This window comes from Bos javanicus, chromosome 28, assembly GCF_032452875.1.
Source record: "Bos javanicus breed banteng chromosome 28, ARS-OSU_banteng_1.0, whole genome shotgun sequence".
NCBI lineage: Eukaryota > Metazoa > Chordata > Mammalia > Artiodactyla > Bovidae > Bos > Bos javanicus.
The window spans coordinates 19755877-19768180 of record NC_083895.1 but is presented as its reverse complement, the minus strand read 5'-3'; the positions used below and the strand labels follow the sequence as shown (position 1 = coordinate 19768180).

General features: G+C 37.4%; 1 protein-coding gene across 4 annotated transcripts in view; it reads left to right on the top strand.

The window, feature by feature from the left end:
* Positions 1 to 12304, top strand: part of RTKN2 (rhotekin 2) — a 114204-nt gene that overhangs the window by 23839 nt on the left and 78061 nt on the right. For all 4 annotated transcript variants that reach the window (XM_061405087.1, XM_061405089.1, XM_061405088.1 and 1 more), the window contains one exon: positions 7031 to 7086. In XM_061405087.1, coding sequence (XP_061261071.1) covers positions 7031 to 7086 — 56 coding nt within the window. The remainder of the gene's footprint in view (positions 1 to 7030; positions 7087 to 12304) is intronic.

Genomic DNA, 12304 nt, shown 5'->3' with positions numbered 1-12304 from the left:
GGGATGGCAACTCACTCCAGTATTCTTGCCTGTAGAATTCCGTGGACAGAGGAGCCTGGCAGGCTACCCGTCCATGGGGTTTCAAAGAGTTGGACACGACTGAGTGACTTAAAATATTCAGTTCTTTTATTTTCAGAAAGTTTTCCTGGAGTTAAAGCCTCGAGGGGTGGGGGTGGCTGCTGCTGCTGCTGCTAAGTCGCTTCAGTTGTGTCCGACTCTGTGCAACCCCATAGATGGCAGCCCACCAGGCTCCCCGTCCCTGGGATTCTCCAGGCAAGAACACTGGAGTGGGTTGCCATTTCCTTCTCCAATGCATGAAAGTGAAAAGTGAAAGTTAAGTCGCTCAGTCATGTCCGACTCTAGCGACCCCATGGGCTGCAGCCTACCAGGATCCTCTGGGGGAAACATTAATTCTATCCTTGTTATTTTATTTTTATTATTTAAGGGCTCCAGTTGCATGCAGATTGGATCTTCTTTGCCTGTCTTTTATGTCTATCACTTTCTCTTTGATGTTTTTAAATTCTTTATTTTATTTTTTTTGTTTTGATCCACAGTATCCCTTTTTGCAGCATTTACCTGCAGTTTATCCTTTACTAGTGTGGGGTGTTAGATTCTTGGTTTCTCTCCTATTTGCAGTAGCTTTTTAAGCTACACTTAATTTATTTTGAAGTATCATGTTACTTTTTTTTTGTTCTTTGTTTTTTGGAGAGTGGTTGGTGGGGTATTTTTATCAGCTGAAGCATTGGAATTCTACTTTCATTTTATAGTAACTTTCTACGGGTGTTTGAGTCTTTTGTTGTTGTTGTTCCTAATGAAATACGTAGGATGCAGTATTTTTCTGGGTCAGGTGGTAATACTGGAGGGGAGTGGGTAAAAGGAGTTACTTGGTTTCATAGTTCAAAAGTGTTTTCTATTATTGGAAGGATGGATAGTAGTTTCTTTAATAAATGGTTTGTTTAGAGATGTTGGTCGGTTGATTTTCAGATAGTTTGATGCTATTTTATATCTAAGGGGTTTTAATTTCAGTTCCTTTCTCCTCCTCCTCTTCTTTCTCGTCCCCTCATCCCCACCCTTTCTCTGCCTCCTCTTGCTCCCTCTCCCCTCCTCTTCCTTGTCTTCTTCCTTCCTTCTTTTTTTCATGGCCAAACCTTCAAAGGATACCTCAGCAATTGTGTGTGTCTCTTCTCCACAAGACTAACAACTTCTGAACCACAATGCTTTCGGAGCCCCTACCAGGGCTGTGGTAGCCACCAGATTTTGTATCCATCTTCTAGAGGAGAGGATTAAATAAGTTGATCTTATTTTGTGTTCTGCAGTTGGTTTTCAGTTGCTCAGTCATGTCCAACACTTTGTGACCCCATGGACTGCAGCATGCCAGGCTTCCCTGGCCTTCACCATCACCCAACTTGCTCAAACTTACGTTCATTGAGTCAGTGATGCCATCCAACCATCTTGTCCTCTGTTGTCCCCTTCTCCTGCCTTCAATCTTTCCCAGGATCAGGCCTTTTCCAGTGAGTCAGCTCTTTGCATCAGGTGGCCAATTGTTTTGCAATACCTGACCATTTGGGTAAGGCCTCCAAGAGCTGGCTCTGTTGTTTTCAGTTGTAAATTGAAGTCTGTTTTCCAGTTATGCTGTTGGTTTGGGCCATAGATGATTTTATTTGCTTTCCTTGTTGATGTGAAACTTTTCATGGGATTCTAGAAAAGATTCCAATTTAGGCGACTATCATTATCTTCCCTGGTGGCTCAGAGGTTAAAGCATCTGCCTGCAGTGAGGGAGACCAGGGTTTGATCCCTGGGTCGGGAATATCCCCTGGAGAAGAAAATGGCAACCCACTCCAGTATTCTTGCCTGGGAAATCCCATGGACAGAGGAGCCTGGTGGCCTATAGTCCACAGGATCGCAAAGAGTTGGACATGACTGAGCGACTTCACTATCACTATCACTGTCTATCATTATCTTATAGAAACTGGAAAGTCATACTCCGATCACTTTAACAAATGATTTAGTGCCTCTTCCATGTAAGCTTCAAATTAATACTAAAGCCACAAATACTCACAAAATAATCCTAGTTTTAATGGACCTTTCTAAGAATGATACACAAATACTAGGGCTTCTCTGGTGGTTCAGATGGTAAAGAATCTGCCTGCAGTGCAGGAGACCTGGGTTCAATCCCTGGGTCGGAAAAATCCCCTGGAGAAGAAAATGGCTACCCATTACAGTATTCTGGCCTGGAGAATTCCATGGATAGAGAAGCCTGGCGAGCTACAGTCCATGGGGTCGCAGAGTCGGACATGACTTAGCGACTAACACAAAAATGATACTGCTGCTGCTACTGCTAAGTCACGTCAGTTGTGTCTGACTCTGTGTGACCCCATAGACAGCGGCCCACCAGGCTCCCATCCCTGGGATTCTCCAGGCAAGCATACTGGAGTGGGTTGCCATTTCCTTCTCCAGTGCAGGAAAGTGAAAAGTGAAAGTGAAGTCCCTCAGTCATGTCAGACTTGTCGCAACCCCATGGACTGTAGCCTACCAGGCTCCTCCATCCATGGGATTTCCCAGGCAAGAGTGCTGGAGTGGGTTGCCATTGCCTTCTCCAAAAAATGATACAGAATACATTAAAAATATTATTTTATTCAGTAGCTATTAGATAAATACTTCCCACCATTTACAGATGAGGATTTTGAGTCTGAGAGGTTAACAGCAACTTACTAACTAGTTATTAATGGGTAAGAGTCACACCTGTAGGACTTGCTCCACCAAAATGACCATATCCTATTTTACTTCATTTGATATTCACTAAACATTTATTGAGTTCCTTAGACTGTACTGAGTTATATATTAGGCACTGGTGATTGAGCAGTGAACAAAATAGGCTGAAATACTATTCCTTTTTTTTTTTTAATAATTTTATTTATTTATTTTTGGCTGTGCTGGGTCATCACTGCTGCATGAGCTTTTCTCTAGTTGCCACGGATGGGGGCTGTACTTTGTTGAGGTGCCTGGACTTCTCATTGCAGTGGCTTCTCTTGTGGAGCACGCACATGGCTCTGGTGGTTGTGGGTCCTGGGCTTTGGAGCACAGGCTTAATAGTTGTGGTGCGTGAGCTTAGCTGCTCCATGGCATGTGGGAGCTTCCTGGATCAGGGATCGAACCTACGTCTACTGCATTGGCAGGTGGATTCCTTACCAGTGAGCCGCCAGGGAAGCCCCCAAAATTCCTATTCTTACAGAACTTACATTTTAGCAATAATGTGCTCTCCTGGCCTAACCCACTAGTCTATCTTCTTGAAACTAGTTGACTTTGTGAAAGTAATACTAGTCAAAGGTATTTATAGGACCTAATTATATGTATCATTCAACGTGATTGTGATTTTAATAATGCCACAAAGCTAAATAGTTTCTTACACTCCAATTGACTAGTTTACTTATATACTATAACATAAACAAAAATAAAAGCTAAAAATGTAGATTGCCAGTGAAATTATGTACTCTTGGTATTTCCGCAATACAGTATGGTATATTAAAGACATTACTGGTTTTACTTTTTTAAACTTTATATTGTTTGGTGTCTGTTGAAAATAGGTTGTTATTTCAAGATTTAAAGTAGAAAACTCATCTTCCCAACTTAACATACTTATGAAAGTATTGATTTTATACCACATAGTTTTAGATGGCTTAAAATTCCATGTTAAACATTTCTGAGTGTTTTAGTCTTCACTTACTTCCGTGAGAAGTGAAGGATTTTTATAACCTACTTTTAAATAATAGAATCCTATTTAGAATTCTTCTATTGCTTTGTTAAGAAAATAATACTTTCATCGTGTCATTTCTTAATGTATTTTGCTAACTCTGGAAGGCAGTGTTACTGTAAATTCCAATATGGAACAATATAAAATAAGGTAATCTGTATTTACTCTGCTAATTTTAATACAGATTTTAGTATTTTGCTAACTCTGGAAGGCAGTGTTACTGTAAATTCCAATATGGAACAATATAAAATAAGGTAATCTGTATTTACTCTGCTAATTTTAATACAGAGCAACAAAGTGGCTGATTGGCACCCTCTGTTGGTCATTTTATTTACCTACAGGCAGAAATATGTTAATAAAATAGTTAAAAATTTGACTTTTATATTTTTATTTGTCTTTTAAATTAGCTTTTACAAATCTTACCAAAATAATTCTCTAAACCAGGTTTGTAAGAATAAGGTACACTGTTATATAGCTGTGCTTTTGATTGAGTGATTTTTATGGTTATTTGCTTTTTCTTCAGACTGGCTAATTGTAGCATTTAGAATTGGCATTAACATTGCAGATTTTAAAGCAAGTATTTATTTAACTGTAGCAAACTCTTAGCTACAGTAGCTCGTTGTTAAATAGATAATGTTTAACAATTTTGTTGTCAATTTGGATTAATTAGAAAAACATAACGTTTTAGCACCCTAAATAGCAATTGAGTTATTTGAATTGAAAATAATTCAAGCTTCTGAAACATGAGGCTGCATTACTTCATCTCTTAATTTTTAAAAGGCAGACTTAATTATTCTGTAAGATTATATGGTTAATTGGATTTATATTATAGTTTGATAATATTTGTGTATAATAAATGTGTTGACTAGTCCTGAAAAGGACTTTTCTATTCAAGTAATTTACAGTTATAGGGGGAAAAAGCTATACCCTGCCAGGTGGTTGAATAATTTAGAGTGGGAAAATTTTTTTGGTAAATATTCAGCCAGTTGCTTTTGGTGTTTCTAGTATTTTAGAATTTCACTTGTCTGCCAAAGCCTTAAATTTAATCCAATTTAATAATGCCTAATGGATTTAAATTTTAGCATAATCTATGATCTATTCCATAATACTGAAGTTACTCACTGTGTTAGAGCTTCCTTGTATTTTTTCATTGAAATAAATAATTTGAAGAATTTATGCATTGCTCATATAGGAGATATTTTTAGAAATATTTACTTACAAATGCCAGCCAACTGTGTTTATACTATATTTCTTGTACCAATTTGAGGAAATTGAGATTTGTGTTTGATTTCTAGTTGGCCTTTCAGTATATAATTTCAAAGCATAGTAGACTATTCAGTTGAATTTTTCACTCTGATGACCTAATAAGCCAGCTGGTATTCCCCAACATGACAAACTGAACTTGTCTATGAAATATTGAACTTGACTCTCTAAAATTTATGATTCAACAAAACATTATTTTGAAATAATGAGTACTTTTATTTTTCACTGAGTGAATTCCCTGTTTTAATTTAAATACCAGTGTAACCACAAAATTATTAGATGGGATCCTGAGAATTTATGGCTTTAAGTCTACTATATTACTTAAGTTATACCTAGTGCTAGATTCTGTAAATTCTACATATATAAATTCTATAAATAACTATATATATAAATGTCCCGTATAGGCTTACTGACCATAAGTACCTCAGTAAATTATTTTTGCTCCTTTGGAATATATTTCAGCTGTAATACTTATGGGCTTAATCCAATAAAAGAGTTAAAAAAAAAGTAGGATGATATATTTTGTTTTAAAATTTGATGCGTGATAATGAATATTATGTGCAGTCTTTTTAGCAAGGCTACTGATGTGTATAAAATGTGTCATACTCTTCTGAAACTTAGATACACTTCACACTCCCACTCAATCTTTCTCCAAAAGCCCTTTTAGAATCAAAACAGTATTCAAATGAAGCTTCTATCTTATCACATACTTGAGGTACCTAATTAAATTAACTGGCAGTTAATTGGCTAACCAAATTGAATAGAGACAAAAGAAAAAAAGAAAAAGAAAAAAACAGTGCACAGAAGACTACTCCTGGATACATTGCTCTAGAAATGGAATGCTAATCTCTAAATGTAGGTTATTTATTAGGAAACAGGATATTGGAGAACTGTTTAGAGATGGGATTGATTTGGTGTAATGGAAATAGAGTCCCTTGGACTGCAAGGAGATCCAACCAGTCCATTCTGAAGGAGATCAGCCCTGGGATTTCTTTGGAAGGAATGATGCTAAAGCTGAAACTCCAGTACTTTGGCCACCTCATGCAAAGAGTTGACTCATTGGAAAAGACTCTGATGGTGGGAGGGATTGGGGGCAGGAGGAGAAGGGGACGACAGACGATGAGATGGCTGGATGGCATCACCGACTCAATGGACGTGAGTTTGAGTGAACTCTGGGAGTTGGTGATGGACAGGGAGGCCTGGCGTGCTGCGATTCATGGGGTCGCAAAGAGTCGGACACGACTGAGCAACTGAACTGAACTGCATGGAAATAATTATTTTGAAAAAAAATTTGTGATAATAGTATAGTCTACATTCAAACCTGGAAGTGTCTTATATCCCAAGAATTTCCTTTGAGACATTTTCTATTGTCATGCTAATATTTTCCTCTCCACATTTATTCTCTCTAGAGGGCCACTCCCTTCCTTTGCCACCTTAGTTAATTTATTGTTTTGATATATGCTTAGTGTTTAAAGCTTCAAGGAAATAAATTACAATATTACTTGCACATGAATATGTAGCAGAGAATAATTTTTTAAATGTTTGTTGGAGATTTTATAGGGATAATATACTCTTTGGTGGCAAGCTCATGGTTAGAAAGTTTATTTATTAACTTTTTCAGATGACTATAATCTGGTAAGCTAGAAATGTAATTTATGAAATGGTTACCCAAGATATACTTCCTAGGACTTGTGTAAATATGGCATATCTTGTTTATAAATGTAAGAGGTCACACAAGACTTTCATTGTAGAGTAAGCTGATATGCAATCATCAGGGAAAGTACAGGTTATATGAAAAAATCAAAGAGAGAATGGCTCTATTTCTTTTAAAGTCAGCTAGCTGTTGACTAAACATCACAAAATTTGAGTCAAATAGTTTATATTAACTGGAAGTCATTGTTATTCCAGGATACGTGTTTGTTTTTAATATTTAGGCATTTATGAAAGATTGTTAAAACAATTGCTTATTAGAGAAGATCTTTGTTTTTTCATTAGGTTTTCATTTTCTTTTGACAGTGAGAATTTTGAAAGTAAAGAACGGACAGCTTGTAGAGGAAAGATTGCCATATCAGGTATGCTGTAATGGATCATTTTTATATTGCTGAGTAAATTCTATAAAGTAACTTCCTAGAGTTAGTGGGTTTTTTTAATTCCTTATATCCATTTTCATTTTTCATTTTATTTTGCATACCTCTACCAGAATATTTGTTCTAAAACACTGTTTTCATCATTATGCTCTACATTTGTGTAGACTATTACAGTCTGAGAAAACTGATTCATGTATATTGCATACATTAATGTAGTTTTCTCTTCAGTGCAACACTGTGAAATAAGCAGGGTAGTTCTGTTTTTCTACAGACTCACTTAGCAGCAGCAGCAGAGGTTAAATGACTTCCTGTAAGTAGTTGAGCTGGGCTACAAACTCTAGTCTTTTGACTCTCCGTTCCTTTTCTGCTCGGAAGTTTGAGTACCGCTTCCTCTTAATGTCTGTCTACCCTGAAATTTCCATGAGGGTTGGAACCGTGTTTGCTTGGTTTGTCACTGTATACCCAGAAACTAATACAGCGCTCGTACGTAGTTACTATTCAGTGAATATTGATTGGATGATGACTGCACTCTGTTGCCCATAGGATAGAGAGTAGACTCTCCCCCACCAGAGTTTTATATTTTGATCCAACCATTTTTCCTTAGATTGTGTAGTCCATGGGGTTGCAAAGAGTTGGACACGACTGAGTGACTTTCACACTCACAACTATTTTTCTAGTCATATCGTCCACTATTCCTATACATAAGCTGTCTGTATTAGCCGTATATTTTTCTCTGTATTCTGTAAATACACCCTATGCTCCTGACCCCCCGTTAACTCTTGAAATAACTATAGTATCTTCAGGATCTAATAGCTCACCTATAAAGCCTTCCCTGTTATCATTCCCCTAGAAATGATGTTTTCCTTCTCTGAATTCTTAATGCAGTTAGGAAACCTTTTACCACTAGATGGCACTTATGCAGTGTTGTCTCAGTTTCTCCAAAGTGTTTAAGGAAGCTAAAGACAATGGCTTGGAGATACCACAGATTGGAGTGAATAAATACATGACTGACTCATGTGTCTGGTAGTTAGATAATGTATCTTTTATAATTATTATCTCACTGATACATTTTAGAAACAACAGACCTCCAGCAGTCCTTAAGTAATAACTAGTTTGTTTCATTGGCTGAAAGCCTTATTCTCTTAGCTCCAGGAAGCCTGCTGCTGCATTTCAGGCCATGTCACCCAAGGAACTGTTTTTAGAAATGTCTTCATGATAAACAAAAATTCTACTACAGGACGGGTAGACCTGTATTTTACATATGACATAATTGTCCTAAATCAGAGGAATTATTCTTAGCAGAAATTCTTCAGAAAATAACTATATATAAAAATCTATTGTTTGCTGTATAGTTATTTATGTTTTCCTCTTTGAAATTATGAGTGGAATAAAACATGTTTTATATCTTATTTATGCTTCTGATGCCAAACAGCACTTTTACATATTATACTGTTGTTAACTATGTTCAATAAATTTTAATGTGAAAAAACAAAATATTACAGATTTTTAAAGAGGATTCTAAAAATACTTAAATATAATCCTTAAATAATTAAATATAATTCCTTGCTTATGCTGTAGTACCACTCAGTACACAAATGAGATGTGTTAAATTGTTGTTGAAGACTGAATGCCATGACAGAGTTAGCCTCTATTGTCATTTCATAATAGGTTATTGACGGCAGCAGTTCATGAAATTAGCATTAACTGTCCATTTAGAAGAGTGTTTAAATAAAACCATTTAAGAGACAAAACTATTTTCTTAACCATGAATACTTGAGTGTAGAAATTTATCTTATTTCATGTGTTCTTATTATAAATGATAATTTTAAATTAAGGAGCCAAAATTCTCAGAAAATGGGATACATTTTCTCCTACAAAATTTCTTCTCATCTTTGCTTAGGCTTAATCATACTCTGTCTCTGTATTTGTAAAAGATAAAAACAAAGAACGTTAAAAATGAATTCACCTTTATAAATCTATTTTGTTTTGATAGGGGAATGAAAATATGACTCGTTTTGGTCAAAATGAATATTCGCAACAAAATTTCATAGCGTTTCTGAGATTACATTGTTTTCCAGAAGATACTTGGATTTTCTGTTTCCAGCTTCACCACTCACTGGCCACATCTTTCACTTCAGTTCAGTTCAGTCTCTTAATCATGTCCGACTCTTTGCGACTCCATAAATAGCAGCACGCCAGGCCTCCCTGTCCATCACCAACTCCCGGAGTTCACTCAGACTCAAGTCCATTGAGTCGGTGATGCCATCCAGCCATCTCATCCTCTGTCATCCCCTTCTCCTCCTGCCCCCAATCCCTCCCACCATCAGAGTCTTTTCCAATGAGTCAACTCTTTGCATGAGGTGGCCAAAGTACTGGAGTTTCAGCTTTAGCATCATTCCTTCCAAAGAACACCCAGGACTGATCTCCTTGAGAATGGACTGGCTGGATCTCCTTGCAGTCCAAGGGACTCTCAAGAGTCTTCTCCAACACCACAGTTCAAAAGCATCAGTTCTTCGGCACTCAGCTTTCTTCACAGTCCAACTCTCACATCCATATATGACCACTGGAAAAACCATAGCCTTGACTAGACAGACCTTTGTTAGCAAAGTAATGTCTCTGTTTTTGAATATGCTATCTAGACTGGTCATAACTTTCCTTCCAAGGAGTAAGCGTCTTTTAATTTCATGGCTGCAGTCACCATCTCCAGTGATTTTGGAGCCCAAAAAATAAAGTCTGACACTGTTTCCACTGTTTCCCCATCTATTTGCCATGAAGTGATGGGACCAGATGCCATGATCTTAGTTTTCTGAATTTTGAGCTTTAAGCCAACTTTTTCAATTTCATCAAGAGGCTTTTGAGTTCCTCTTCACTTTCTGCCATAAGTGTGGTGTCATCTGCATATCTGAGGTTATCGATATTTATCCCGGCAATCTTGATTCCAGCTTGTGTTTCTTCCAGCCCAGCATTTCTCATGATGTACTCTGCATAGAAGTTAAATAAGCAGGGTGACAATATACAGCCTTGATGTACTCCTTTTCCTATTTGGAACCAGTCTGTTGTTCCATGTCCAGTTCTAACTGTTGCTTCCTGACCTGCATATAGGTTTCTCGAGAGGCAGGTGAGGTGGTCTGGTATTCCCATCTCTTTCAGAATTTTCAACAGTTTGTTGTGATCCACACAGTCAAAGGCTTTGGCATAGTCAATAAAGCAGTAATAGATGTTTTTCTGGAACTCTCTTGCTTTTTCCATGATCCAGCAGATGTTGGCAATTTGATCTCTGGTTCCTCTGCCTTTTCTAATACCATCTTGAACATCTGGAAGTTCACGGTTCATGTACTGCTGAAGCCTGGCTTGGAGAATTTTGAGCATTACTTTACTAGTGTGTGAGATGAGTGCAACTGTGTGGTAGTTTGAGCATTCTTTGGCATTGCCTTTCTTTGGGATTGGAATGAAAACTGACCTTTTCCAGTCCTGTGGCCACTGCTGAGTTTTCCAAATTTGCTGGCATATTGAGTGCAGCACTTTCACAGCATTATCTATCAGGATTTGAAAGAGCTCAACTGGAATTCCATCACCTCCACTAGCTTTGTTCATAGTGATGCTTTCTAAGGCCCACTTGACTTCACATTCCAGGATGTCTGGCTCTAGGTGAGTGGTCATACCATCATGATTATCTGGGTTGTGAAGATCTTTTTGTACAGTTCTTCTGTGTATTCTTGCCACCTCTTCTTAATATCTTCTGCTTCTGTTAGGTCCATACCATTTCTGTCCTTTATGGACCTCATCTTTGCATGAAATATTCCCTTGGTATCTCTAATTTTCTTGGACAAATCTCTAGTCTTTCTCATTCTGTTGTTTTCCTCCATTTTTTTTGCATTGATTGCTGAAGAAGGCTTTCTTATCTCTTCTTGCTATTCTTTGGAACTCTGCATTCAGATGTTTATATCTTTCCTTTTCTCCTTTCCTTTTTGCTTCTCTTCTTTTCACAGCTATTTGTAAGGCCTCCCCAGACAGCCATTTTGCTTTTTTGCATTTCTTTTCCATGGGGATGGTCTTGATCCCTGTCTCCTGTACAATGTCACGAACCTCAGTCCATAGTTCATCAGGCACTCTATCTATCAGATCTAGTCCCTTAACTCTATTTCTCACTTCCACTGTATAATCATAAGGGATTTGATTCAAGTCATACCTGAATCGTCTAGTGGTTTTCTCTACTTTCTTCAATTTAAGTCTGAATTTGGCAATAAGGAGTTCATGATGTGAGCCACAGTCAGCTCCCGGTCTTGTTTTTGCTGACTGTATAGAGCTTCTCCATCTTTGGCTGCAAAGAATATAATCAGTCTGATTGATGAAGACCAATCGATGTTGACCATCTGGTGATGTCCATGTGTAGAGTCTTCTCTTGTGTTGTTGGAAGAGGGTGTTTGCTATGACCAGTGTGTTCTCTTGGCAAAACTCTATTAACCTTTGCCCTGCTTCATTGCGTATTCCAAGGCCAAATTTGCGTGTTACTCCAGCATTACAGTCCCCTATAATGAAAAGGACATCTTTTTTGGGTGTTAGTTCTAAAAGGTCTTGTAGGCCAGATCTTTAGGAAAGTTAAAAGAATAATTGAGGTTTATCCTGATTATTTCTGTTAAACATAAAAAACTTGCACATGGTAAATAGGCAGACTACTAATTCAATGACTAAAGGCAAATCAGTTCACAAAAGTAACTTGGATTTCACTTTTGAAAATGACAGAACTTCTAGGACCTAATAGCATCAATTTAGCTATCCTAATCAGTTTCAACAATAAAGTGTCAATTAAGACATTATAAAAGAAGGTAAGAGTACTGTAAACTAAAATTGAGTCAATCATTTGCAAGAATGTGGAAGGAATTCTCCTCTTTGACACTGAATTTAAAAATAATTACTAACTTATACATTTTTGTTTGTTTGTTTTTTTGCCATCTGAACAGTACATGACCGCTTGGGAAATAGATAAGAAATGTCCACCTTCTCTTCTTGAGGATCTGACATAGCTAGGCATGGGAAAGGGCACACTGACTAAATGGCTGTGGTTGTATGGCAAGAGAAGCAAGGGTCCAGTGTTTCTTCCAAGGTGGTGTAAGTAGTTAATAACACCCTAGAAGAAAAAGAACAGCCATGAAAAAGAACAGTTGTGAAATGCAGTGAGTCATCAACTATGGTCAAGAAAGCA